At 39.8% G+C, this 27,833-nt stretch overlaps 1 protein-coding gene across 4 annotated transcripts in view; it reads right to left on the bottom strand.

Annotated features, from left to right (window-relative positions):
- Positions 1 to 27,833, bottom strand: part of SSH2 (slingshot protein phosphatase 2) — a 245,432-nt gene that overhangs the window by 23,542 nt on the left and 194,057 nt on the right. For 3 of the 4 annotated variants that reach the window (XM_033847851.2, XM_033847852.2, XM_019926975.3), the window contains 7 exons: positions 27,124 to 27,245; positions 22,341 to 22,409; positions 21,487 to 21,552; positions 17,755 to 17,949; positions 14,054 to 14,147; positions 13,791 to 13,919; positions 4,121 to 4,167 (listed from right to left, as the gene is read on the bottom strand). In XM_033847851.2, coding sequence (XP_033703742.1) covers positions 4,121 to 4,167; positions 13,791 to 13,919; positions 14,054 to 14,147; positions 17,755 to 17,949; positions 21,487 to 21,552; positions 22,341 to 22,409; positions 27,124 to 27,245 — 722 coding nt within the window. Of the gene's footprint in view, positions 1 to 4,120; positions 4,168 to 13,790; positions 13,920 to 14,053; positions 14,148 to 17,754; positions 17,950 to 21,486; positions 21,553 to 22,340; positions 22,410 to 27,123; positions 27,246 to 27,833 lie in introns of those variants that run through there. The other variant, XM_073797167.1, reaches the window with a different exon arrangement.

Genomic DNA, 27,833 nt, shown 5'->3' with positions numbered 1-27,833 from the left:
ACTATTAATATGTACCTTAAGAAAAAAAAATAGAAGGAAACATTCCCTCCTACCTTTCTAAATGCCAGGTTGTCAGTTTTTGCTCTATTACTCTCCTTAAACTACATGAAGGCAAGTGAGGCCAGGCTGGTAGGGTCAGAGGAAAGTTGGACTTAAAGCTCTCTTAACTCTCTAGGCTGCATTCCTGGCTGCTATGGCAGCAGATGTGTCTGAGAGTTCTCCCAGGCTTGCAGAAAATGGTTTCTGTATCAAAAATTTCTTTTGCTATCTCTCTTATTGTGCAATCTCAATAAATGCTTCGGTTTAATCTGCCAAAGGATTACCTTTTCTCAGTGCTGTATGGACTTAGACACCACTGTTGTCAACTCCAACAGCACAGCACAGACTCACTCATTTCCCTCTGCAGAAGCTGCTTCCTGGCTTCCCTGGTGGCGCAGTGGTTGAGGGTCTGCCTGCCGATGCAGGGGACGCGGGTTTGTGCCCCGGTCCGGGAGGATCCCGCGTGCCGCGGAGCGGCTGGGCCCATGGGCTGTGGCCGCTGGGCCTGCACGTCCGGAGCCTGTGCTCCGCGACGGGAGAGGCCACAGCGGTGGAAGGCCCGCGTGCCGGAAAAAAAAAAAAAAAAAAAAAAAGAAGCTGCTTCCTTCTTAGAACCACACGTGGGGTTCTACAAACCCAATCACTGAAGTCAGAGAAATGACTACAAAAAGGGAGAGCCAAGCTAACCAATTCTGTGGTTAAGGTCAAGCAACCAAAATTTTTCTGGGACATGGTTTGAATCTGTTTTAACTTAGCATCAAAGTTCATTACTAGAAAGGATTTTTTCTTTTTAATTTAAAAAGCAAGCTGGGCTTCCCTGTCGGTCCAGTGGTTAAGACGCGGCGCTTCCACTGCAGGGGGTGAGGGTTCGATTCCCTGGTCAGGGAACTAGGATCCCACATGCCGTGTGGTGCGGCCAAAAAAAAAAAAAAAAAAAAATTAAGAAAAAGCAAGCAACATGCACCTGTAGAAAACACTCCAGCAGTTCCCCAAAAGGTTACCACCATATGACCCCGTAAGTCCTCTCCTAGGCATAAACTGAAGAGAAATGACAACATATGTCTACCCAAAGATTCATACATGAATGGTCGTAAGAGTATTCATAATAGCCAAAAAGTGGAAACAACCCAAAGGCCCATCAAATGATGAATAGGCAAATAAAATGTGGTGAGTATATATATCTCCATATAATGGAATACTATTTGGCAATAAAAAAGGAATGAAGTACTAATACATGGTACAACATTGATAAACCTTGAAAATACAATGTTAAGTGAAATAAACCATGCTTAAAGGACTACATATTGTATAATTTCATACAAATGAGATGTCCAGAATAGGCAAATCTATAGAGACAGAAAGTAGGCTAGTAGTTTCTAGGAGCTGAAGGGAGGAAGGGAAATGGGGGTGACTGCTGAAGGGTACAGGCTTTCCTTTTGGGTTGGAAAAAAATGTTCTGAATTGATTGTTGCACAACTCTGTGAATATACTAAAAACCACTGAAGTACACATTTTAAAAGGGTGAACGATATATGTGAATTATATCTCAAAACTGTCAGAAAAAAAAGGCAAGCACACTTCCTCTTATCTCATTTAAAATAAAAATGAACAACCTTCCCATCCCCAATCCCATACTTCAGTAATGGATTATAGCAGGACAGGGTTTCCCAATCTTTTTCATTACAGCAGTCTAGTCAGCCACTACCAATTGGAAATGGCACTCCTCGAAACTTCTTTGTCATTCTTACACTTCATTGTAAGCTATTCCTTACAATGCTTTGTAAGGAATAGCATTTTACTTGGAGTTCTAAAGTAAGTGGATTGGGAGAAAATGGCCTTATTGTCAAAATTACACTTGAAAAATCCCTTATATCATCCACAGGGGGCAATATACATGTTTTGTGTACAGATCTCTGAACTATAATTCTTGATCCATTGAAGTTTTTTTAAAAAAATAAATTTATTTAATTTTTATTTATTTAATTTTGGCTGTATTGGGTCTTCGTTGCTGCGCACGGGCTTTCTCTAGTTGCGGCGAGCAGGGGATACTCTTCGTTGCGGTGCAAGGGCTTCTCATTGCAGTGGCTTCTCGTTGCGGAGCATGGGCTCTAGGCGCACGGGTTTCAGTAGTTGTGGCATGCAGGCTCAGCAGTTGTGGCTTGTGGGCTCTAGAGCGCAGGCTCAGTAGTTGTGGTGCACGGGCTTAGTTTAGTTGCTCCACGGCAGGTGGGACCTTCCCGGACCAGGGCTCGAACCCATGTCCCCTGCATTGGCAGGTGGATTCTTAACCACTGTGCCACCTGGGAAATCCTTCTTCATCCGTTAAAGTTTAAGCACCAGTGAATTTAAGAAACAAGATCTAAGTAGATGTCTGAGCATCTAACCATACTTGTCTTTTTTCTGTGTTCTATAATTTAGCATTGTAAGTAGTAAATGAGATAAATAGGTCTCATCTCCAGCTGGGGATATAAGTCAAAAGTCAAAGTGAATATATGCATGAAGCGATTCTAATGCATTTGGCAGGCCGTGCTCTATCAAATCTCAGATTTCATATTAAACACTGTATCAGGTGCTAGTTTCCTGCAGGTCACATTCTGTCAATTTTTCTACCATTCCTTCACATTTACCGGGCACCCTTTTGATATAAGGCTCTGAGCTAGGTATGTTTCACACAAAACTAAGATATGGTCTCTGCTTTCAAGAACTTCTGATTCAATCCTTATCAACTTAAATTTTCCAAGTTCTATTTAATTTCATACCTTAATATTAAGTAACCAGATTTCCATCCCCCCCGCCCTAAGAACTCTTTGTATAATCACTTGGCTTCCTTTCTTCTGAGGGAAAAGTAGGAAGTATGCATCTAATCACGTTAAAGACAACCAGAAGGCTGACTTGTAGCTGAGAAAACAGGCAGCCAGCAACCAGTCAGGGAGTCATCATTGTCTCTTGAGTCTCAGTAGGTCTTATCTCTGTACAAAATGAAGAGTTAGAATGGCCAATTTCCAGACATGATTTTCTCTTCTCTTATTGGAATGATCTGACCTCCTAAGGCTGAGTTCAATGAAAGATTTAGGCATTAGCTAAGAAGTGAAAAGGGAAGAATGGCAGCTTTTTGCTTGCTGAATGTTCACTGTGGTCTCAGTTGCTTCAATCAAACTCATAACCATGCCGCTTAGGAACACATTTCCTACTACAAGGTCAGTCTTCTTGTTCAATTTTACACTGTCTCTTTTATATTTATAACCTACTTAGTCTTCATGCACCTTACTATAAAAGGATAGGAACTGAGTCTTATTTTTCTTTGGATCCCTAGCATCTAGCACTGTGCTTGGCCTACAGAAGTTGCTCAGTAAATGTTTAATACAGACCTGTGAACCCAGCATATGCAGTTCTGTGTACTCTTACATAAAAATAGGCACCAAAGTCTAGAGAGACAGTAAAAAGATCAGTGGTTGCCAGGGGGTGGGGGTGGGGAATAAATGGACAGAGCACAGAGGATTTTTAGGGCACTGAAAATACTCTGTATGATGCCATCGTGATGGACACATGGTCATTATACATTTGTCCAAAGCCATAGAACGTACAGCACTAAGAGTGAACTGTAATGTGAACTATGATCTTCAGATGATTACCAGGTGTCAATGTAGGTTCATCAGTTGTAAAAAATGTACCTCTCTGGTGGGGATGTTGAGAACGGGGGAGACTATGCATGTGTGGGGCAGGGAGTATATGGGAACTCTGTACCCTCCCCTCAATTTTGCTGTGAACCTTAAACTGCTCTTAAAAAAAAAAAAAAAAAGGGAGTCAATAACTAGATTTGGTTTTAAACAGCATGAAAGGCTTGCACATTTGTTTTTGAAAGCCTTTCCACTGAAACAGTTGATCTTTCTTCGGAGGTGGGGGGATGAAACAGTGGGAGAATAGCCATTTTAATTTTTATTAAATTATACCCAGTAAGAATCAACTGGAAGCAACTCTTAAGCTTAAAGTTACTCACTGACACCTCTCTGACGGGAAAATGTAAAGATAAAACAGTGATTTCTGCGACATGGGGGTGTCAGCAATTGCTCTGTGTGCTTACCCTCGGTTCTGTAAATCCTCTAAGTTAGAGGCATTCCATTCCGAGCCCTGTGGAACCAAAAAGACAAGGTTAGAGAGTATTAGCCAATGAACCGAATACAATACTTGAAAAGGAGTCCTGTGAGGGAAGAAACAGTTTCTAAAAAGAAGGCCAATAACATCTACCAAGTTTCCTCTCTCAGTGCCAGGTACTTTATATGCTATCATATTCAGTTTCCACAAATGATAGAGTAATAAAGTTACCTTCATTTTTTAGAGATATGAAAACCAACCCTTATAGAATTCAGATAATATCTGCTCAAGATCACATTGCTGGAAAGGTTTCTTTGACCATTCTCCAATCTAAGTTAAATGTAGTCTGTCACTCTTGTTTATAGCAGTCTATTTTATCAATAGCATGCATCACTATTTTTACTTGTATATTTATTTACGTGCTTATTTACTACCTTTCTCCTCCACTATAATACAAGCTTCTTGAGGGCAGCAACCAGGTCTCTTGTTCTCTAAGGAAACTCCTGCACAGTGCCTGGCACCTCGCAGGTATTCTTAAATGAACAAAGTAGGATTATTATGAATTAAAACTGGATTTCATTTTAAAACCCCCACTTTTTCTAGTGCGTTATGTTGCATCTAAGAAATTGGGATGGTACGGTGTGTGTGTATGTCTGTGGGGGAGAGAGTGAAATAGTCAAACAAATGAGAGAAACATGATGTGCAAAATTTAAAGGAAAATGTCTCTACAGATTATCTGCAAGATACATCAATTGTTAATATTTTGCCATATTTGCTTTCTTGCTGTCCTTCCCTTTCTTTCAATATACATCATACTTTTTTTTACCCAAACCATTTAAGTAACTTCAGCATCATGACACTTCAATACTTGATCATGTATCATTTAAGAACAAGAATATTCTCCTATATAATTCCATTTTTGCAACCAAGAAAGATAACATGAATACAATAATAATCTAACATATCATCTATATTTGAATTTTAAAAATTGCCCTCAAAATGTCCTTTATATTCATTCAATCAAGAATCATACTGTGCATTTAGTTGCCATGTCTTTAATCTAGAACAGTCCACCCCTGTGCCTTTAGTTATTTTGTCTTTCATGATACTGACATTTTTGTAGACTACAGGTCTGTAATACTGGAGAGCTCCCCACAACCTGGATTTATCTGATTGTTTCCTGATGACTAGATTCAGGTCAAACATTCCTGGCAAGAATATGACAAAGGAGGGCTTCCCTGGCGGCGCAGTGGTTAAGAATCCTCCTGCCAATGCAGGGGACACGGATTCAAACCCTGGTCTGGGAAGATCCCACATGCCGCGGAGCAACTAAGCCCGCGCGCCACAACTACTGAGCCTGCGCTCTAGAGCCTGTGTGCCACGACTGCTGAAGCCCATGTGCCCTAGAGCCCATGCTCCGTAACAAGAGAAGCCACTGCAATGAGAAGCCCGCGCACCACAACGAAGAGTAGCCCCCGCTCACTGCAACTAGAAAAAGCCCGCGCACAGCAACGAAGACCCAACACAGCCAAAAATAAATAAAATAAATAAGTTTATATAAAAAAAGAATATTACAAGGGAGATATTGTGTACTTCGTACTGCATCAAATCATGAGGCACATAATGTCAGTTTGTCCCATTATTTGTCAGGCTGAGTTTGAATTCTTGGTAGATCCCTTTGTGTCTGCCACATCCCTCTATTGTAAAGGTTCCTTTGAAATTAATTAGTAGTCTATAGTAATCTTTGAAGCCGTGTGAAAGGCAAAGTAATCTTTTTGCCCTATGATTTCAGCATCAATTGCCGATCTTGCCCAAATGAATTATTCTACTGGAGGTTACAAAATGGTAATTTTCTAATTCCATCTTTCCTTCTGCAAGTTAGCTGACATTCTTCTGTAAAAGAGTCTCACCTAATCAATCATCACACCCTTTACTGAAGTGTCACTATGGACTCTTGAACTCTTTTTGTATTTAGAAAGTTATAATCCATTACCATCTTTTTTTTTGGACATGCAGATTGTCCGGAATTTGGCCAGTGGGAATCTCTTCAAACAGGTTCCTTTTGATATGATTCCATTAGTCTTTGAGCGCATCCATGCTTTGTGGTACAGAAAGTTGTTCCGGATTCACTTTGTGAGTAGAATCAGCCAGTTCCCCAAGAAGCCCTGGTTTCTTTTAGTGAAGAATGATATTTTGTAACCAAGATCTGGGCAGTAATTAGGTATGCTCCTAACTACTGGGTGTCATTGTTTCTAAAACTTTTCAGTGGTCAGATCTAGGAAATATTTCTAAAAAAATACTGAGTTTATATTTTTACCTTCAACTGAAATTAATTCAACACCACATGGTTCTTTCTTGCCTCTCCCACACTGTTTATATATCTCCTTACTCCACGGTGAGAAATTTGGTTCCCAACAACTCATTTACTCTACTTACAAAATAGTTTTAACATTATTACACCAATACCAAAACCAATAACAAAAATATTAAGTTCAAATTTTCTTTGCATTTCTTTTTTTTCCCTTATTATATCCCACTAAGGGGTACAATTAGAGTATTATGCTTAAGTTATTTGAATTAATTTCTTTCTGTGAGGTTATCAATTTGACACATATTTGGGTTCATTTGCTCCTGTTTATATTCAATTTTAGGGTGTGTTTTTTCTTCCATGTTTTCCATTTTTTTGAATATACAAGATTTTTTTTGGGGGGGGGGGCGGTTACGCGGGCCTCTCACTGTTGTGGCCTCTCCCGTTGCGGAACACAGGCTCCGGATGCGCAGGCTCAGCGACCATGGCTCACGGGCCCAGCCGCTCCGCGGCATGTGGGATCTTCCCGGACCGGGGCACAAGCCCGTGTCCCCTGCATCGGCAGGCAGACTCTCAACCACTGCACCACCAGGGAAGCCCTATACAAGACTTTTATAATATTGAAAGTCAAAAGTTTATTAAAAAGTAAACTTGAAGTCTCACTCCCACCCCCATCTCCTCAATCCCCATGGGTAATCGTTTTTATTAGTTTGTGGCTTATTCTACCTATGTTGTATTTTGAAAAAAATATAAGCAAATATATACTTACCACTTCTGAATTACACAAAAGTACTTTACTACACATGCTTTTATTGTTCTTTGCTTTCTTCACTTTGCAATATCTCCTCAGACCCACTCCACATCACAGTGCCACTTTCCCCATAGCCTTGCCAACAAAATGTGTGGTTAAGCTTTTGAATCTTTTCCCAACTGATAGGCGTGAAATGTTATCTCGGTGTAATTTTAATTTGCATTTCTGTTTAGCGTAAAAGTGAGCAACTCTTCAATGTTTCAGGTCTATTTTCTATCTTTGAGCTATATGTTCATGTCTTTTGAAAAGGCAAACATTTAAAAATAAGAATTTATCTATTTCAGAATAATGCATTAAGTGGAATTTAGCTTTATAAGACTCAGGTTCAAGTCCCAACTCCCCCTCTGACTGGGGGACCTTGGGCAAACTGCTTAACCTCTCTGTTTTCACTTTCCTTATCTGTAAAATGAAACACTCCTCCCACCCTAGTCCTAGGAATCTAATGGATAGCTTCCCCTCAAACTACAAATATAAAGTTTCTCCCCATTCCTTTTGCCATGTAAGAATACAAAGAGAAGTCTGTGACCTGGAAGAGGGCCCTCACCCGACCATGCAGGCACACTGGTCTCAAGCCTTCCAGCCTCTCCAGAACTGTAATAAGTTTCTATTGTTTATAAGCCAACACCTCCCGCCCCTCCCTCACGTTTCTTTCATATTAAAATGGAAAACCCTCTCTCCATCCTAAATCCTCCTCTGGACACTGTCCTTTTCCTTTTCCTGAAAGGAAATCTAATACTCACTTTCTAAAATTCCTCATCTAATACTTTCTAAAATTCCTCATTTCCCATGTATCTCAACCCACAGCACTGTGGCTTCTGCCCTCATCACACTTGCTAATGACCTCTTCTAATTGTCTAATCCAGAGGTTACCTTTGTAACCTTATTCCACTGGCCTTCTATGAGTATCTATCTTGATATGGTCATCACTCCCTCCTTATGGAATTAGATCAGACTGCACAAATATCTAGCCTCATGCCTGGCACAACGAAGAGGATCAACAAATGCTTGCTGAATAAATCATCAAATGAGATAAGTAAATGAAGCACTCTGAAAACTGTCAAGTGTTATGTAAGCACTACCTTCGTATTACAAGTGATCTGTAATTTGGCCATCGAACTTGGAGATCTCAAGGATGCTATGTTGAAGTACATTTAGGAAAACTGTCAGTAAGTGACGGATGACTGATCTTTTCTACAGACCAGGGCTCACCTGACTTGCTTTAAAAAAAATATAAGAGGTTCTAAAGACTCTGTGCTCAAACTTAGAAAACTGGCTCCCATACCAAAGAAAGAGGCAAGAATTATTTTTTTAAAAAAAGGACTTTCAAGGAGACAGAAGCCAAGCAATAAGGGTTGAGCCAGGGAAATGTGACCACCTCACTCCTTAATTTAGAAATCTAAATCCTCTGCGGAATTCTGTACAGCTAGATGGAAATAACCCTGATGTGATGGTAAAAGTCCATGGTTTTCATCTACCTGTCCAGAGAAACTTCAAACTGACAATCTGAAATGACACATATCCAGAAACAAAATAAATTAAACTCATCAGCTACTGACTCAGTGAAGCCCATGTAAAGTGACTTGGGCTCTGCTTAGGGCTGTTTCAGGTTCAACCTGAAAGAACTGGAATCAACATGGTGTAATTACTTTTCTGTCCTCAATACAAATGCCATGCATATTAGCCCCCTTGGGTCCTCAACAGACTCAATCTCTTTTTTTTTTCCTCCATGCTTCTCAGGCAGTGACATAATTCCATGGGGGTTTTCGATAAGTTCTATGTAATTATGCAGAGCATATTTTAATTGTATGGAAGTGTAAAATGAAATCTTGAAACTATACTGTAATACATTTAAAAAAATTAATTTATTTATTTTTGGCTGCGTTGGGTCTTTGTTGCTATGCGTGGGCTTCCTCTAGTTGCGGCAAGTGGGGGCTACTCTGCGTTGCAGTGTGCGGGCTTCTCATTGCAGTGGCTTCTCTTGTTGTGGAGCACGGGCTCTAGGCTTCAGTAGTTGTGGTGCATGGGCTTAGTTGCTCCGCGGCATGTGGGATCTTCCCAGACCAGGGATCGAACCCATGTCCCCTGCATTGGCAGGCAGATTCCTAACCACCCCGCTCCTACAGTTTTTAAATAAGTTCACTTCCACCTTTCACTCTGGTTCACCTACACTGTACTCTGGCCCAAAGACTGAAGTGACTGATTTCTTTTAAAATGTTATCCTTAGTACATGCACCCCAGTGTTCACTGCAGCACTGTTTACAATAGCCAAGACATGGAAGCAACCTAAATGTCCATCAACAGAGGAGTGGATAAAGAAGATGTGGCATATATACAATGGAAGATTATTCAGCCATTAAAAGGATGAAATAATGCCATTTGCAGCAACATGGATGGACCCAGAGATTGTCATACTGAGTGAAGTAAGTCAGAAGGAGAAAGAGAAATATATGATATCCCTTATAAGTGGAATCTAAAAAGAAATGATACAAATGAACTCATTTACAAAACAGAAACAGACTCACAGAGGACGAACTTATGGTTACCAGGGGGGAAGGGTGGGGGGAAAGGATAGTTAGGGAGTTTGGGATCAATATGTACGCACTGCTATATTTAAGATGGATACCCAACAAGGACCTACTATATAGCACAGGGGCCTAACTCTGCTCAAAGTTATGTAGGAGTCTGGGGGAGAATGGATACATGTATATGTATGGCTGAGTTGCTTTGCTGTGCACCTGAAACTATCACAACATTGTTAATCGGCTATACTCCACCCCCACCTCCCAAAAAAAGGGGAAGAATTCTGTAAGTTCCAAATTGGGATGAAAACTAAAATTGTCTGAAGTAAAAAAAAAAAAAAAAAAAAAGTTATCCTTAGGAAATAACCTTGTTGGGGTCCAAAAGTTCCAAGCAAAAAGAGGAGAGCACATCTATGGCAAAGAAGGACGACTGTACTGGGGGTTCTGCAAAGATCATACAACTCGAGATAATCTTCAAGGATTGGTATCCCTGTCCAAATCTTTATGATACCTTACCTACAGCCTCAATGCTGTGAGTCACTTTACTGTGGCAGCCAGGCACAGGATCAATAACTTTTTCTTCTAAAAAGTTAATGCTACACATCTCCAGTTGAGGGGCAAAAATCATGAATATGAGACAATTTTTCTTTGAAACCAAAACTCTACTTTAAAAGGATGTGTAATGTCAAATCTTGAAAAAGATACAATCAGCAGTAAAATTCTGACTTCTCTCTCATTCACAAACAACATTACCGGTTGCCTGTCCAATATTACTGTGTTTCCCTAATTTAACTAAGAATGCTGCCTGCCTTTCTGCAAAGGCTCTCTGTTCACATCTAGCATTTTCTCGGCCAAATCGGACAGCCTCCAGGAGAGCTGTTGATACGAGATTTGGTTGGCAAAGGCTTCCAGCTCAGAGAAGTAGTACACTCTTAAGGGTGTGGAAGAACTGCTTTTTCTGGAAATACCCTGGCTTCCAACCAATCAATCCTGGCTTCTCGCTGCAGATTTTCTTTAAACTACGCTCTGTACTTTTCTTCTGCATATCGGCTGGACACCTTTCCAAATAAACATCTCTGTGCAGTGCACTACTAAGCCGAGCATTCTTCCAAAGGGAGGGGAGAAATCCTGCTGCATCCGTTCACACAATCTGCTTGCGCTCCAGGCATGGCAGCTACGCACAAGATGAAATGACTTTGCAGAAAATTAACAACACCACTTACAGTTTGGATAAAACCTCTTTTTCTGTGTCAACTGCTGGGAAAGCCAGCAGAGCACAGACTCACTGGAGAAGAGACAGGGGTTTGGACACAGGATATGGTGGTACAAACAAAGGGAAATACAATAAGATGTTTAGACAACCTGTTCATGCACTTATTTTGTTGGATAAGAGTTAAATTCCAGGATTCTCTAGTTTGAAAGTTTTTTTCCCAAATAAGAAAAATATTCACAATGCAAAGAACATGTCCATTCTCGAGAAAACAGAATTATATCTGAAGCTGAATACATTTTCCTTTTTTTCAAAAATATGTACATAGATACATATTAAAAAAGTAAAAAAGAACTAGGAGGCAATATTATATAATGAAAGATAATAGTGCTTATCTCTCTTGGTGTTGATTAAATGTCATTTATTGTCTTCTGAAGTTGCCTAAATTTTCTATAACGAACATGAATTATTTTTGTAATAAGAGAAAAACCCAAGACAGAAGACTACACCAATAATCATGAAATAATAGGATGAATTTAGTGATACAAATACTCAAATGCATTTCTAGTTGATTAGCGACTAATCTGGGGAGAAATGGGTTGTTTTTTCTGCTTAGAGTACTATTAAAATTTATTTATATGTCCTAAAATAGTACCATTTGAGGAAGGGGTAAGGAGAAGGTAGTTCTTGAGGGGGGTGGCATCAGAGACACAGGGAAGCATGTCTGAAATTAAACAAGTTAGTGACTGAATTTGATATTCATCATGTCTACCTCCTTTTAGGTATTAAGATCTAAGCTCAATGGGAAAGCAACTTCCAAGTTTATAGCTTTGGTCACTTTCAAATGAGTTATTTTTGGCTACAGGCACTTGCCCTTCATAAAAATTAGTCATGTTACATGGAGACAGTTGGGGGCAGGGTCCATTTGAATGAGTGACTCATAAGTTTTCTATGCACAACACAAAAATTATTTCCAAGGATACAAGAGCAGGGAATACATGAACCCTCATGGAATTACACACAAAAGACAACAAAGCCAGGTGCTACACAAACGGAAAGGTCCATGACAGTTCTGCCGAATGATCTACATTGAGAAATGGCAACACACATTGGTCAAGTTAAAGTAAAGAAAAGAAGCTCCCCTCCCAGCTCACAGCTTTTCATGGGTAATTTCACAGCTAAACACCACCATGAATCACTTGACAAGCATACGTACTCCAAAGTGTCAACAAGTTAATTCAGGGCACAAGTCTTCAATGGCATGAAGTCTGACTGCTTGGTGAAATAAACTCTTATATTCAGGGTGAGATGATGCAGTTTAGTCAGTTCCTGTGCAAATTTATTCCTCTTCTCTCCTGTTTCCCACCTTCTAATCACTTCACAAATGTCCTTACCAGAGAAACGAAGTGAAATTAAAACCAATCGATTTAGTTCCTTGTTACAATTTTTAGTCAAAGTATGTGGGAATTGGAAATAACAGTGAGGTTTTGGTGTTCCCCACTGACTTCAATTATCCTTGTTATCCTTGTTCCCACTACCATGTACAGATGAAAACTAGAACTCTTTAACATTTGGGAGATAAATAGGTCTTAGGACTTTAGAAGCTTTCCTAATCCATCTGTCAGATCTTGGGCTAATTAGAAGCCACTGAATGTTCAGGTACCACGAAGAACAATTTTAAATCACTGAAGATTTGGTAATCAAAAAGTAACTGAGGGGGCTTCCTTGGTGGCGCAGTGGTTGAGAGTCCGCCTGCCGATGAAGGGGACACGGGTTCATACCCTGGTCTGGGAAGATCCCACATGCCGCGGAGCGGCTGGGCCTGTGAGCCATGGCCGCTGAGCCTGCACGTCCGGAGCCTGTGCTCCGCAACGGGAGAGGCCACAACAGTGAGAGGCCCGTGTACCGCAAAAAAAAAAGTAATTGAGGGACTAAAAATGTAGCTACAAGGTTCCAAATGTTTTAGAAGTCCAATAGTCTTTGTTATAAGTAGTTTTCTGGGGGGGGCTTCCCTGGTGGCGCAGTGGGTGGGAATCTGCCTGCCAATGCAGGGGACACGGGTTCGATTCCTGGCCCGGGAAGATTCCCACATGCCGCGGAGCAACTAAGCCCGTGTGCCACAAATACTGATCCTGTGCTCTAGAGCCTGTGCTCTGCAACAAGAGAAGCCACGACAATGAGAAGCCCGCGCACCACTCGCTGCAACTAGAGAAAGCCTGCGCACAGAACAAAGACCCAACACAGCCAAAAATAAAAACAAATAAATAAATACATCTAGTAAAAAAAAAAAAAATAGAAAGCAGTTTTCTGCTCTCTTCAGATATATCAGATCTTAGACCCATTTGGCAGATTTAAAAGAGTGACCTCAAAAAGGATCATTCTTTTTTGGGGATACACTGTATAAAACTACTGTGGACTGGTCTGCTTTGTGGCTCTATTATGTAGGACAGATGAGATCTTTAACAACCCATGGGCAAGAAAGGCCTGATCTGTAGCATTTGCCAATTTCCTCGGTGTAAATTTTCCCACCATAGTCAACTGATGTCACTGAGGAATTGGGAAGAGATGAGCAGAAGCACACCATTATATAACATTTCCACCATACAATAGATGTAAATAACCTTAAGAGCACAGATAATTGTAAAATGTAGTAAAATACAGGAAGTGATGAGGTTTGAGTATTTATGACCTTTGTTTTTAATGTAAGTTACATTTTATCTAAATATAATAAAATTTGATAATTACCCCCGCCTCCATGAGTTGGTATGGACTAGCCCCAGCACACCCCTTTAAAGTGGCCCTAGGACTTACCAAGAACACGTGCTCAAATATCTGTGTAGGGCTATCCATCTGACCAAGGATCACTATCATTTCATTATCTATAAATTCCTTGAATTCTCGCAAGTTGCACACCATTTGCATTTCCAATTCAGTTCGTATCTGAAACAGAGATGACATTTTGTACTAATCTCTGAAGAGTCCCTCTGGACTTTCAATCACTCACCATTTCTAGCCCCGCTCCTATTATCTTTCTACCTCTAGCTTTGGAACAATGGGGACTCAAGGTCTCTTACCTCTTTGGATGTGATATTCTCCAAATCCTTCTGCATCATAATCTCCCTTAATTTGGTTTTAATTAGCCTTTCTGTTCGCTCACGTTCAGTTGGTCTGAGAAGAGAGAAATGGTGATTTTTCTTAGGCAGGAATTTGACCAAGTTAATGAATGTGCCACCTGATCATGCTTCCAAACTGGCAGGCCTTCCCTTTGTTACCCTTAAATTTATATTCTGGAGGCACGGGAAAAAGAAAATTGTACTTTATAAAGTTTCTTTTCAGAATGTATAGAATATAAACATGTAGAGATTATTACTTGAAGAGATTGTACATGTCTAAAAGCCCATAAATATATTCACGTATACAGAGCCAAGAAGGAGTAAAAGACAAATAGGCTATACTGAGTGTAATACTTTAATGGAGGACCATTTCCCATCAAGTACCCCTGAGTACCACTTGCTGAGCTAGAATACCAAGCTGGGAAGACCAGTGGTGCGACCTACTATGGAACTGGGTCTTCTGTAGCTTAAAAATGCCACCCAATGCTGACCATCTGTTGCTACGGTTCTAGAAAAATGCGAAAGAGAGAAGAGTGATTTCTGCCTTCTTCAATGAAGCAAATTCTCTTCCAAAATGGATTTTAAGGATTAGCTACCTGGAGTATTCCATCCAAAATGTTTTCTTTTTCACAAAAGCTCTCACCAATATCTCTGTGAAATTATTATCCCCATTTTACAGATAAAGGAAATAAACAGCTAAAAGGTTAAATGACATGCCAACCGTCACTTTCACTGGCAGGAGACCCAGAACTCTCCGTCCAGCCTAACACTCTACCTGCAAGATTATGCTGCTTCCCTTAGTCTTCTCTCTTAAAAACAAAAATTTCCCTGGGAACCTTACTATGAAATCAAGCTAGGAAGCTGATTCTCCAATTACTGGAAAGATACTGGTTCAACATAACTAGATGCTTCTCTCTAAAAGCATTATTTCATATTATGCAGAATTTGAGTGAGGCTAACAGAGAGTACTTTCTGTCTCATCTTTCCCTCCTACCAACTTGAGAAAGGTATCTGCCCTGTACTTCCTTATTTGGAGATGGAAATGGACTAAGCCTTCAGGCATCCTGCCTGCCCTTGCTGCTACGGCCTTATCACTGGCTGCAAAAATAGCTTCAGTATAATCTCCAAAGATGGATGCTCTGACCCCACAACCTTGGGGCTCCCCACCACTCGTACTCTTAGTTTCTCACGAACCCTGCAGAGTATAGCTAACGCCTCTGCCATTTCCCTGTCAATCGGCCAAAGCATCCCTGTCTTGACTAGGATTAACATTCTTAACCATGCTCCCCACCATTTTTCCTAGACATAGCTAATGGTAGAAAGTTATACATTTCAGTCTTCTACTAAAAATAAATATTGGTAAAAAACAAATTTTAGCACCTGTGTGCATCGGTTCGATTCCCTAGTTTAGCAGACTTTCTCCCAATCCTTCACACTTGTTGGGCCAGAGTGGTTTGGAAGCAGACATACCTGGGTTTTAATCCCAGCCCTGCTACTTACTAGTGGTATGATCTTGAACAAATACCTTCCCTTTGCTGAACCTCTGTTTCCTTTTCTATAAAATGTGAACAGTAATACTATTTGCCTCACGAGGTTTTTATGAGAATTAAATGAGATACCATGTATGAAGTGCCTGGCATAACATCTGACGTACCCTGGAGGCACCACACACCTATGTTCCCTGCTCTACCTTCCCTGGATTTCAAAATATAAACTTTATTCACAGTAGAGCACTTAAGTCCATTTTGGCATACATTCTCCTCTGTAACCTCAGCATTATTTTTTAGGCTTTTCTAGTCAACTTAGGGAAGAAGAGGGAATGAAAAAGGCATTACAACACAAACATACTTTCTCCCTTGATTTCACTAGAGAAAAATCTGGAAAATACATATATACACAAAGAAAATAAAAATCACTGAAAATCCCCCTGTCATTATTAATACTCTCACCTACAGCTCTCAGTCTTTTTCTACAGACAGACATTTGTTTATTAAATATATCTTAAATTGTGGTTATATTGTACCTAGTAAGAATTAACATTTAATGAGCCTTTACCATGTGCCAGGGACTACATTTTACATTACTATTATTATTATTTTTTGCTCAGGGATACAGAGAGATTATGGGCAATTTTATTTTCTTTCCTTTTTGTGTTATAATTTCCAAATCTTCTCTAATAAAATCAGGAAAACTGAAAAGTCTGATTTAAAATGTCCATTTATGAACAAGATGAGACATCCATTTCTCCAATACCCATCAACCAGTCATAAAGCATGAAATCAATAACACTGCCCACGATTCTGAAAGCCATACATACTATCCTTATCTTTTTAGTTACTGTGGAATCTTATTTATATTTGTTTGTTTATTTATTTATTTATGGCTGTGCTGGGTCTTCGTTGCTGCGCGGGCCTTCTCTAGTTGCGGTGATTGGGGGCTACTCTTCGTTGTGGTGCGCGGGCTTCTCACTGCAGTGCCTTTTCACGGGCTCTAGGCGCACGGGCTTCAGTAGTTGTGGCTCACAAGCTCTAGAGCGCAGGCTCAGTAGTTGTGGCGAATGGGCCTAGCTGCTCCATGGCACGTGGGATCTTCCCGGACCAGGGCTTGAACCCGTGTCCCCTGCACTGGCAGGCATATTCTGAACTGCTGCGCCACCAGGGAAGCCCCAGTTACTGTGCAATCTTGAAAGGACTAGAGCTACTAGTACTAACTGGTTCTCGTACCAATAATACCCTATACAAAAAAGCCTTCACTGTTTTTTTTGACTATTCCATTCACACAATTCTTGGAAATTTCACCTTTCCTAGTAAAAAGCATTTATTATCTAAATTAAGCCTTTAAAAAAAGAATCACGAATTGTTTTGGTATCACTTTAGGAATCTGAAGGTGAAGGTTTGTAAGACCATTTAGCAAGTAGCTACTCTTCTTTCCCAGATGTAGAACACCTTGGAAGTGCAGAAAGATCAATTCAGAGCAAAATAAACATCCTGATTAATTTCCAAAGCAGGAACTAAGTGTGAAAAAATTTCCAAAATAGTCACATAAGTTTCAACACATAGACCTAAAAAGGAAATAAACATCAGCTCCACCTTAGGCTATCCAATTTGCAGTACAGCAGGGAGATTTAATAAAAATGTTACAGACCTAACAAGGCAAATGTGGGGCTGAGTAAGACAGAAATTACAATATATATTTTAAAAAATTTGAACAGAAATCAGTTAAAAATTAGCATAACAACGTAGGTATTCTAAATTGACTGGAAACATCTTGTTTTCTTAAGTATTAGCAACATCCTCTAAAAGCTTCTCTATGTCATTAATTTGCTTAGGAAATGCTTCTTTTAAGATAATGGAAGGTCAGACTTCAGCCTAACTCCTTTAAACTCAAATTTCAAATTAGTGGAATCTGAATTAATGGGATTTTATGGTATTGCAGATCTTAACTATGGAGACTCCACTGTGCCCAGGAGTGAAACTCTTCAGGCCTTTGCACACAACAGAAAGGACAGGTTTCTTTGCGAGGCAGATGTGTAGTGCAGACAATGACTAAAATCACTTGTAAGGTTAATTCCCTAGGAGGAGAGATTAGGGAGGAACATGCTGGTTCTGACCCCCAAGAATGCAACAGAGAGGACTTCCGTGATCCTCAGCAAGATGACTTACATGTCTGTGAAAAGAGCTGGAGAGTCAGGCCGGTGGGACTGCACATCCTGCATAGCATTCCATTCATTGACTGAGGATTGATCTGAGTTGATATGGCTCTCGTAATAACTCACCCAGGTGAGAAACAGGCTGCCAGGGTAGTAGTTATGCATTCTGGCGACTTCACAAGCCTTGTGTAGACTCTGTAATGCAGACCTGAAAGATATGCTGGGAAGTGAGCACTGGAGAACTGTGGGGATACCAAAAGGCCAATAATCCATGTGCTCCCCAAACTCTTCCACTTTTTAAATCCTATAGAGTTGGGCCTCTGGAGAATCTATTCCTTGGAATTCAAGAATCTCTGATTCTGATCATACTACACTATCTCTTCATAGCAATCAACTAGACATTTCTTGCTGAAAGATATGATGCATTATTAAGGCAGGGGGTAGAGGGGAGCAGGAGAACTGACAAGCTACCAGTGAAAAATAGGTCTGAGTACCAATGGAGCTCACAATCCTGTAGTTGGAACCACGCTGTGGCTACTGCCACTAGAGAAGTAAAGATCTACTTCATTTACTACACAAACATTTGTTTCTCTTGGCACAGAGTCACGTTAGAACATGTATTCCCTATGACTCTTAGAGGTTCCACAAAGATCACATAGACAGATGTTCCTAAGCCTTGAGGACAAGTCCTTTAATGCCCAGGATGTACTGATCTAATGACATCTGTCATTCTTGCTACCTTAGTCTCCTAGTCTTTTTAAACCATTTATTCATACACTTGAGCTACTTTCTAAGAACAGCTCTGGTTATACTGAGACTAATTAAATCTCTGACTCTGAACTCAGGAACTCAAGAAGGGTAAACAAAACTGAAAACTAACTTTTTGGTTATATACTTGGGAAAACTAAAGCCAGAAATGCTAGGAAGAGTTATACAAGAGCAGGCATCTTTCTATGTTTTTGTTTACTGATTTGTCTCAAGTGCCTAAAAGAATGCCTTCTTTTTTTTAAAAAAAAAAAAAGAAGAATGCCTTCTAGTTCAAAGTTGGAGCACAGTTAAAATTTGTTGAATGAAATGTCTTATTAGCTATAAACTAATGTCTCTCTCCTAAGGGAAAAGGATAGTATGCGAGTACTCTGTGGCCAATCTATACCCATCTTTTTCTTAAAAATGCCTTTTTGTTGTTTTTTTTCTTTCATAACAAATGTGATCATGCTCATTTTAGAAAATTTAGGGACCTCAGGTAAACGGCAGAAATATCCTTAATCTGACTGCCCAGAAATAACCACTGTTGGTCTCTGCAGAGATCAGCTGATCATGTTCTGCACACCATTTAACTTGTTCTTTTACTATACACCTTGCTGTCAACATCTTTCCAGGTCAATAAATATTCTTCAACTAGATAATTTTTAATGGTTGCATAATATTTAGAAACATGGATGTACCATAATTTAACTGATTCCTATTATTTTAGCCATTTAAATTGCTTTCCTTTTTATTTTTTTTTTGCGGTATGTAGGCCTCTCACTGTTGTGGCCTCTCCCGTTGCGGAGCACAGGCTCCGGACGCGCAGGCTCAGCGGCCATGGCTCACGGGCCCAGCCGCTCCGCGGCATGCGGGATCTTCCCGGACCGGGGCACAAACCCGAGTCCCCTGCATCGGCAGGCGGACTCTCAACCACTGCGCCACCAGGGAAGCCCCCTAAATTGCTTTCCATTTTTTGCTACTATTAGAACACTGACAAACATTCTTATAGTTAAAAATTTGCACACACCCTTATTACCTTAGGATAAATTCTTAGAAGCACAATTACTATGTCAAAGGGCATACAAAATGATACAGCAAGCTGGCAAATCATTCTCCAGAAAGGTTGTTCCAGTTTATTTTCCCACAAGTAAGTCTATGACAATGTTGTTCCTTAAGTCCTTGTCAACCCCATAAAATGTAAATTAAAAAATAAAATCATGACCAATTTCATGAGAAAAACATGCCAGTCCATTTTTAGTAGGGAAACAGATTTTCCCGTAAGAACAAAGTTGCAGAATCTTTTAAAATGCCTCCTTTTACTTAACGTAAGCCAAATTCTCAGAATTCTCAGCAAATTTCAGTTTCTTATACAGATTCAAAGGTAAAAGCCAGCTTAGTGCAATGTACAGGATATTCAATGCATGTTTTCTTCATCCAGGAAACACATGCTTCAAAAGCATATGCCACAAGTGTCTGGTGCAAATGTCCTAAACACACTCAAGGCATAACCAGCTCATACATCAGCTGCAGAGGCTGCAGTAACTACTTTCCTGTGAAGGAAACACCTGGTCTAAATGCTGCTTTGATCCATACATCATCTTTTTCTTTTCTTTTTTTTTTTTCTTTTGTGACTTTCAGTTCACTACTCCTCATGTGGTACACCAAAAAAAGTTTATTCTGCAATAAGCCAGCAGACCTAGGACTAGTCAGTCTACTTTAGAACATCAAAGCTTGAATTACTTGAATCCTTAAGAATTAAGACTGCTTTGTACTCCTCCCCAAAATATAACTGAAAACACTGCATTTATGGGACTTAGGACTTACGGGTTTTACCTGGTATAGGTCAGCTGCTTTTAATGGACCCTTAGTCAAAAGAGGTCGTAAGTTTTCTATGAGAAATTTATCTGTGAAATACGCCCTAAATCTAAAAATTGGTCTAAACACATAACCTGAAACTCTGTCCTACCTCAATTACTGCATGAAATAAGATTTAATTGTTCAGCTGACTCTCTTTTAGGACCGCACCCACTTCAAGCCTATCAATCCTGTTATTCAGGGGTAAGTTATCTCCCTGGAGTCTTTTTCAGGCTCCTTTATTTCTTGTTTGGCTTGCATTCTGCCCATTCTACTCCTCACGGGGACTTCCACTATAAAACAGGCAACTGAATGAGGAACTGAAATTCAAATCGCTGACTGGGGGATGATTCTGAATCTTAGAGTCACATCATTCCCTGTTTATACTGGATCATTTTTCTAGATAATCTAGAACAAGAGAATAAGAATCTATTCTGTCTAAACGTAAGAGATACTCTTAGGCCAGTTATATAACCTCTCCAAACTCTGGTTTTTCTCACCCATAATAAGGAGCTAATAATACTATTTTTGGGGAGTTGGTGTGATGATTAGATGTATTCCATGTAAAGCACTAGGCTCAATGCCTGACATATATAGTAAGTAACCCAAAAGTGTCAGTACACCAGCTGATGGTTATTAACAACTACAGTGTTTTTTCTAGGCTTTATTTGCATTATGTAAATAGTCTCACAAACAGTTGCCAGCAATTAAATGGAAACTTATTGATGTATAATATAACTCCATCAATGCTATCCCTGATTACCTGAAGAAAGGGGAAGTTAATGCATAGTTGTGAATGTTCTAGACTCGGCTCTAGACTGCTACTAACTTAGTCAATGTGTCCCTATAAAACTCAGTTCCAACTGGCTATCTGATCCATTGTCTTCCAGAGTCTAAGAGCACCTCTGAGTTTCACTTGTTCACCAACGCTGAAGGCCTTCCATTGTGATAATCTGAAAACTGAACTTCTAGGTCATCTTTAACTATGATGGCCACACAGACAGATCACACAAAATCCTATACACACAAACAGATCATACAGCATTTTCATAAAGAACTGTGCCATTTCAAATACTACTTCTCACAAAATATTGTTCCAATAACATTTAAAAAACTTTCATAGAGATATTAAAAGTCCTCTTACCACATTGCCTGCACAGACACAGGTTTGAATATGTGAACTCTGTTATCTGTTGATACGCTGAACCCACTAAGGAAAACAGAATGAGACAAAAATCCATAAATGAGAGTAGGTTATTTCAGTTGTGAGTTTTCAAGGCTGTTTCCCAGGCTAGCAATTGCTGGCGCAGTAGAAGGTATCATCAGGCACTTTGTGTACAAGTTAACTGGAGTATGGGACTTGACTGAAAAGCTTCAACGAATTGTCTGATTTTATCTACCAAGCAAAATGAATGGACTCCCACATTGGAGTCAGGGAATTGCATACTGTTTCCCAGCTGTAGCTATGGACAAACTGTTCTGCTGTATGTTTCTATTTGGAAGTCTTGTGGGTTCTTAGCAAACCCGACCCTGGTTTTATAAACTGGAGCAAACATCTTGGTCTCTTGGGGACACATTCTAAAAACACCAGTAGGTGGGGGTGGGGGGGTCACTGGAAAGAACTGGCACAGGAATGGGTTATACTGTAGGCTGACAGCTGGCAGAGGCAGCAAGAGATTATGTGAAACAGAACGTATCATCCTCTGGGAGAGCACTGAAACAGTCCCACGTGCTCAGACTAAAGAGCGAGCCAACAAACTAGCTCTTCTTTGTGTGGATTCTTACCATAGTCGGTCTAGAGGAGTAGAAGCGAGAGGCTCTGGCAAGCTGTATTTTTACTCTACTTTACAAAACAGGAGTTTAAAAGGACTCACTGAGCTGCTGACATGACAGTTCAGCTGGGCATAATGGGCCTCCCATTCAGCTGAATGAATGGGCACTAAGATGGAACCCCACCCCTTGGCTTTCTGTAGGAGAATAAAAAGGGAAAGCTCTTACCCATCACCATCCAAATGAATTAGGGTGTCACTCCAGAGAGGCAGGACTAAACCCATGGTACAAGTGCTACTGCAAGACAAGAAATAGTCCATAAATTACTTCCTGTTACTCTAGGAAGCAGCTGTTTATTAACTCTTTCACTACAAAGGATAAGTCCCTAAGCTCGAAATTCTGACATAAGTGCAGAAATTTCTATCATATTACCAGTAACCCAACATATGTGTCCACAAGCTGTTTTTAAACAGGTGTTAGTTAGGTCTCTAGGCATTAAACATAGAGAACTTATTGACTGAGCTTCCTTTACTGCTGTCTTGCAAATGGCCACTGTCTAAAAAGTCCAAGTGATCGCTGACTTGCAACTGGCAGGTCTCAGCCCAAGTTCACAGCACCCAATTCAACTCAGAATTATTTCCAATGCCAAGAACTATTGCTAGTTACTGAAGACCTCTGAATATGTGATTTGCTCAATTCTAATCCTGAGGTTTACATAGATTTATTAAATACCAGAACGTACTCAATAGTCTAAAAGGGAAAAGTAATTGTTAATGGTTTGTAATCAAGTTAGAGAGACAAAACAGGCACATTACAACTTAAAAAAATAAAACAGTGCTTGGTGGCTGTGCACTGAAACAGCATTGCTGAAATGCAGAGTGAAGAGGAATGTCAACCACCAGAAAAAGAGTAGCTCTAGTATGGTATGTTAAAATATTAATTTAAATCACACCCTATCCCAGGGAGGAAACTAGCTTTAAGTTAATGGAACAGGTTAGGATGGGAAGCCATGGACTCCCAATTGTGTCTCTATCACACCACTTCTCTGGACAACTATAATCTACCCTAGAACTCTGCCACTTTCTCTCCTTAAGGCTGCCATACACCATTTTCCCCTCCATCCAGTCTCCCAAAGGCTCCTACACCCTCTCCCTTCCAATATATCTTAGAAAAGCAGCATGGTATGGTAGAAAGAACACCAGATGTAGGAGGTGGAACAGCGAAGTACGGTTAAGAGCACAGGCTCTGGAGTCAGAGGGGCTTTGGAATCTGGATTCTGGCATTAACTGTATAATTTTAGGCAAATTATTTAATTGCGTTGTGCTCCAGTTTCCTCATCTGTAAAACTGGGATAAAACCACCTCCTTTATTGGGCTGTTTTGAAGGTTAAATTAGATAACACATCAAAAACAAATGTGTACAACAGTGCCTAAAACACAATAACAACTACCACGTATTGAGCAGTTATACTATGTCAAAAGATCTGGATTCGATCTCCTTCAGTATTTCAATTCCTTTTGACAAGTTATTTAACCTCTCACAGCCTTAATTTCTTCATCTTAAAATATAGGTAATGAAACCTAAGCCTCACAGGATTATCATAAAAATTTAAAATATTTAAAGTGAAACAATACATATGAAAGTATTGTCATGTAAAACAAATGTTGAATATGAATCTGTGGTGGGTGCTCTAACACAATGGAAAGTGATTTTGGCAGGGCAGGGTGGGGGACATTATGAAAAGTGCATTAAAAACAACATGGGGGAGCTTCCCTGGTGGCGCAGTGGTTGGGAGTCTGCCTGCCGATGCAGGGGACACGGGTTCGTGCCCCGGTCCGGGAAGATCCCACATGCCGCGGAGCGGCTGGGCCCGTGAGCCATGGCCGCTGAGCCTGCGCGTCCAGAGCCTGTGCTCCGCAACGGGAGAGGCCACAACAGTGAGAGGCCCGCGTATCGCAAAAAAAAAAATAAAAAATAAAAAAATAAAAACAACATGGGGAATACTGAACTCCCACTGCTGCTGGAGTCACTGCAGGGCTAACAAAGGCCACTCCCTAGTTGGGCTGTATCTAAGGCTCTGCACTGCACTTGCTGCCCTGTGTTACTCACAACTTCACTAGTGATTCCAGAGTTCAGGAGATTCAAATCAAGATTGCAACAGCTTAGGCACATTGTAACCTTGGGCCTGGACTCCTGAACAGCTATCAAGCCAGGCCCTGGAGGGAGGAAGACTGCTCCACCACTGCTTCTGTTGACTAGATGAGGTGAGTACAAGGAAAACCTGTTTTGAAAATGGCTTCCCAAGGTTGAGCGAGTTATTTTTAGAGTAGTTTTTTTTTTTCTTTAAGTGAATGCTTAGCTAGGTCGTAGCAGCAAGTATAATTTGGGTATAAACATGAAGGATTTATAGCTTAGTGACAAATCTAGAAATTAAGTAACTACAGAAGATACCAAAGGTCCAAAAGAGTGTGATCTATGAGCTTGTGACCAGACACCAGTTAAACTTTAGACAAGTGACAATGATATGCAGGAACCAAACATCACATTTTCTGCTTGTATTCAGGTCAGAATGCTTTTTTACATTAAGAAGTAGCTTTTTCACATGACAGGAAAGAGAGGCCTGAATTAGGCACACCTAGTATTTTTATCTAGTTTATCTTGAGTCTCATGAAAGTTTCTCCATTAAAGTATAGTTACTTATTTTAATAGATACTCATCCCATTAAAAAATTATTTATTGAGTGCCGCTATGTACCAGACATTTCAAGGTGTTGGGGGTATGAAGAAAAATTATAAAATAATACCATAAAACTTTATTACTTTATAACTTGAAATATATACCAAATGCAATTTGGAAACCAAGGTTATACTTTTTATTTAAAAATTTATTACTTAAAATATAACACAATACTCAAAGAACTTATAAATAGGCTAAATAAATTGGCTGTCATATATCTTGAGAATTACTTGGGATGAGCATGTCATAAACAATCTGGGTTCCACTTTGGTTTAATACTGTTTTGAAACATTAACTTTTTATATTCTCAGATACAAAATGATACAGATTCCTTCAAACAGCAACTGAGATAGAAATGATACTAGATTACTTGAGCAACAGTATTCTGAAGTGGGCAGCAATTTTCTTACTGTCCAAGCTCATTCAAACAGAGGATGTAGGGGAATTCATAATACCAAATTTACCAAATAGAATGAAAACTAGTTTCTATAGCTTTTCTTATCACATTTTGTCTTCCATAAACGAAAATTGTCTTTTGTTAGTCAGATACGATTCAGGCAGGACTATTACCAAGACAGATGCAGTTTACCGGGGATACTGGGCACCCACATTAATAAGCATTCTTTATGATTTCTGGGAACGTTTAGGACAAAGTGAAAGAGAGATAAGATTAGACATCTGATTTCCCAGACTCTGGGTCAGGAGAATCTGAAGTTGTCGCCTTCTCTCTCTAGGGCAAGACTCAAATGACATTTCCATGCAGCTCCAGTTCCTGTTTTATGGGATTTCCAAAGGAGGAGTCAGGGAGAACCAAACAAAGGAAATGAGATGGAGAGCAGCCCTGTCCACCTGATCTTTCTGCAATGATGGAAATGTTCTATAAGTGTACTGTCCGACAGGGAAGCCACAAGCCACATGTAGCTAGAGTACTTGAAATGTGGCTAGCTGTGGCTGAGGAACTGAAATTTTAATTTTATTTAATTTTAATTTATTTAAATAGTTACAATGTGATTAGTGGCTATTGTACTGGACAGTACAGATCTAGAGACATAAAAACCCAAATCAGAGGTCTTAAAGTACTAATGAATGTAGGCAAGGTAGGTATTCTTACAGGATAAATGCTTATTGAAAGATCTGTGTTGCTTAGGTAACACCAGAGGTTAAAACCATGCAGGAGAAAAAGCTTCCTAAATGTGGTTTACAAGCCTGTGTAATTTCAGAGCGTACAATTAAAGGCTGTAAGTGGTATACAAGGTAACAACTCTGGCCTTGTGATCCTGGTGAACCCACATATCATTTTCAGGTTGACTGCTATGTGCAAGCTCAGGTAAACACTAGTTTGGGAATCTTTCTGGTGACAATGTGATTTTTTTTTTTCCTTCCAACATCAGGACAATGAGAATCACTCTTAGTCTCCTCTTCTCTTTGCCACTAAATTCTCCCAGGCCTGGGTCACACCCCTAGCTACTCCACAATCGCATTCTAGTCCTGAACCAGGAAGTCAATGCTTTGAGATATCTGGCAGGATTTCCTGAGGCTTATTATCTACAGTGCAAAGATCTGCTTAGCAGCCACATTCCACAGTCTTCCCAAGGTTTCTCCAAAAAAAAATGGGAAAATAAAATGGAAAGCAACAAACCTTGGAGGCACAAAAAAGCCAGGTGATACATGGTATCACCTTAGGTATCATCTTAGGATGTATAGTGCTGCTAAAGCCAAAGGTAAATGATTATAAAAGGTTCTGTTTTGAGTTTAAACAATCATCCCCCCTGCCTTTCTTTAACTCAGAAGAAGAAAAAAGGAAGTGTAACATTGGACAATAGCAAGGTGCAAGGCCATGGATATAAGAGACTGGAATTAAAGTGGGCTCTCTTTGAACCCAGAACCCACTGGTACACTATCACAAAGGGTGTGTGCCCCAGAACCACCAAATGAATCGTTACTGCTTAAAATAAAGAGGACTGCAAAGAAAAGCCAGTTTTTCCCCCCCCTTGGAGATAGAAATTTAAATCATTTGCTTTATATCATTACCATCTAAAGATGAGAGGAAGAAGGTAAGGAATAGTGGTAAATTAGGAACACACAACCAAAGACATTCACTAAACATTTTTGTCTCTCAAGATTGTGTGACTAAGATACTTTTGATGTTCTCTAGTTTTACACACTGAACTTTTAGAGTAGAACTGCATAAGGTGTTTTTGTCATAACTCAAAAGGTACCTGGAGTGGGTTGTTTAAAAAGAGGTTTTCTCATTCTCCCCTCTGTGGTACCATACCTGTCATTAGAGGAGAAATCCATTCCTAGGACGATGCTTTCTTCAGTGTCTTGTCTACCGTTAGTTGAAACCACTACCATATAGCGTGTTCGATTCTGGTAAGTACTTTCTAGTCTTACAGCCTGGAGGTTAATAGACAATAAAGAAATTAAGAAATTTAGAAGATCAATTTTAGATCATTCAACCCTTTTTACATCACCATTTTAAAGCATACTCAAGGAGATAGCAGAGCCAGTAATTAGGAGACCTAAATTCAAATCCCAGTTCATGGATTAACTATGAAAACTTCAGTAAGTTAACTGGAGGGAAATATAATAATACCTATTCCATTGGGTTGTAAGAATCATATGAAATAATGCATGTAAAGTACAGTGCTTGGCATATACTAAATGCTCAATAAATGTTTGCCATTAGGATAATTTATAACAATAACGATTACCAGGGCATGTTCTAATGATCTAAGAGTGGAATGTGAGGTATATGAATGTGAGCACCTGACTCACAGATCCATGTCCCGCAAACAATTATAATAGGAAGCAAAGTTTAATATCTAAGAGAAATATGCTCTATTGCATTCTTACAGATTATACACTACAAGATTTTCTTTAGTTTCAAATATCAGAAGTTTATATTATTTTTATCAAAATTATGGTATTTTAAAAGGTCCTTCAGAAAATTCAAATATGCACATGGTCTCAGATGATATTAAG

Source organism: Tursiops truncatus, chromosome 20 (genome assembly GCF_011762595.2).
Source record: "Tursiops truncatus isolate mTurTru1 chromosome 20, mTurTru1.mat.Y, whole genome shotgun sequence".
NCBI classification, from domain to species: domain Eukaryota; kingdom Metazoa; phylum Chordata; class Mammalia; order Artiodactyla; family Delphinidae; genus Tursiops; species Tursiops truncatus.
The sequence above is the reverse complement of the archived record's forward strand: the minus strand, read 5'-3'. Positions and strand labels throughout refer to the sequence as shown.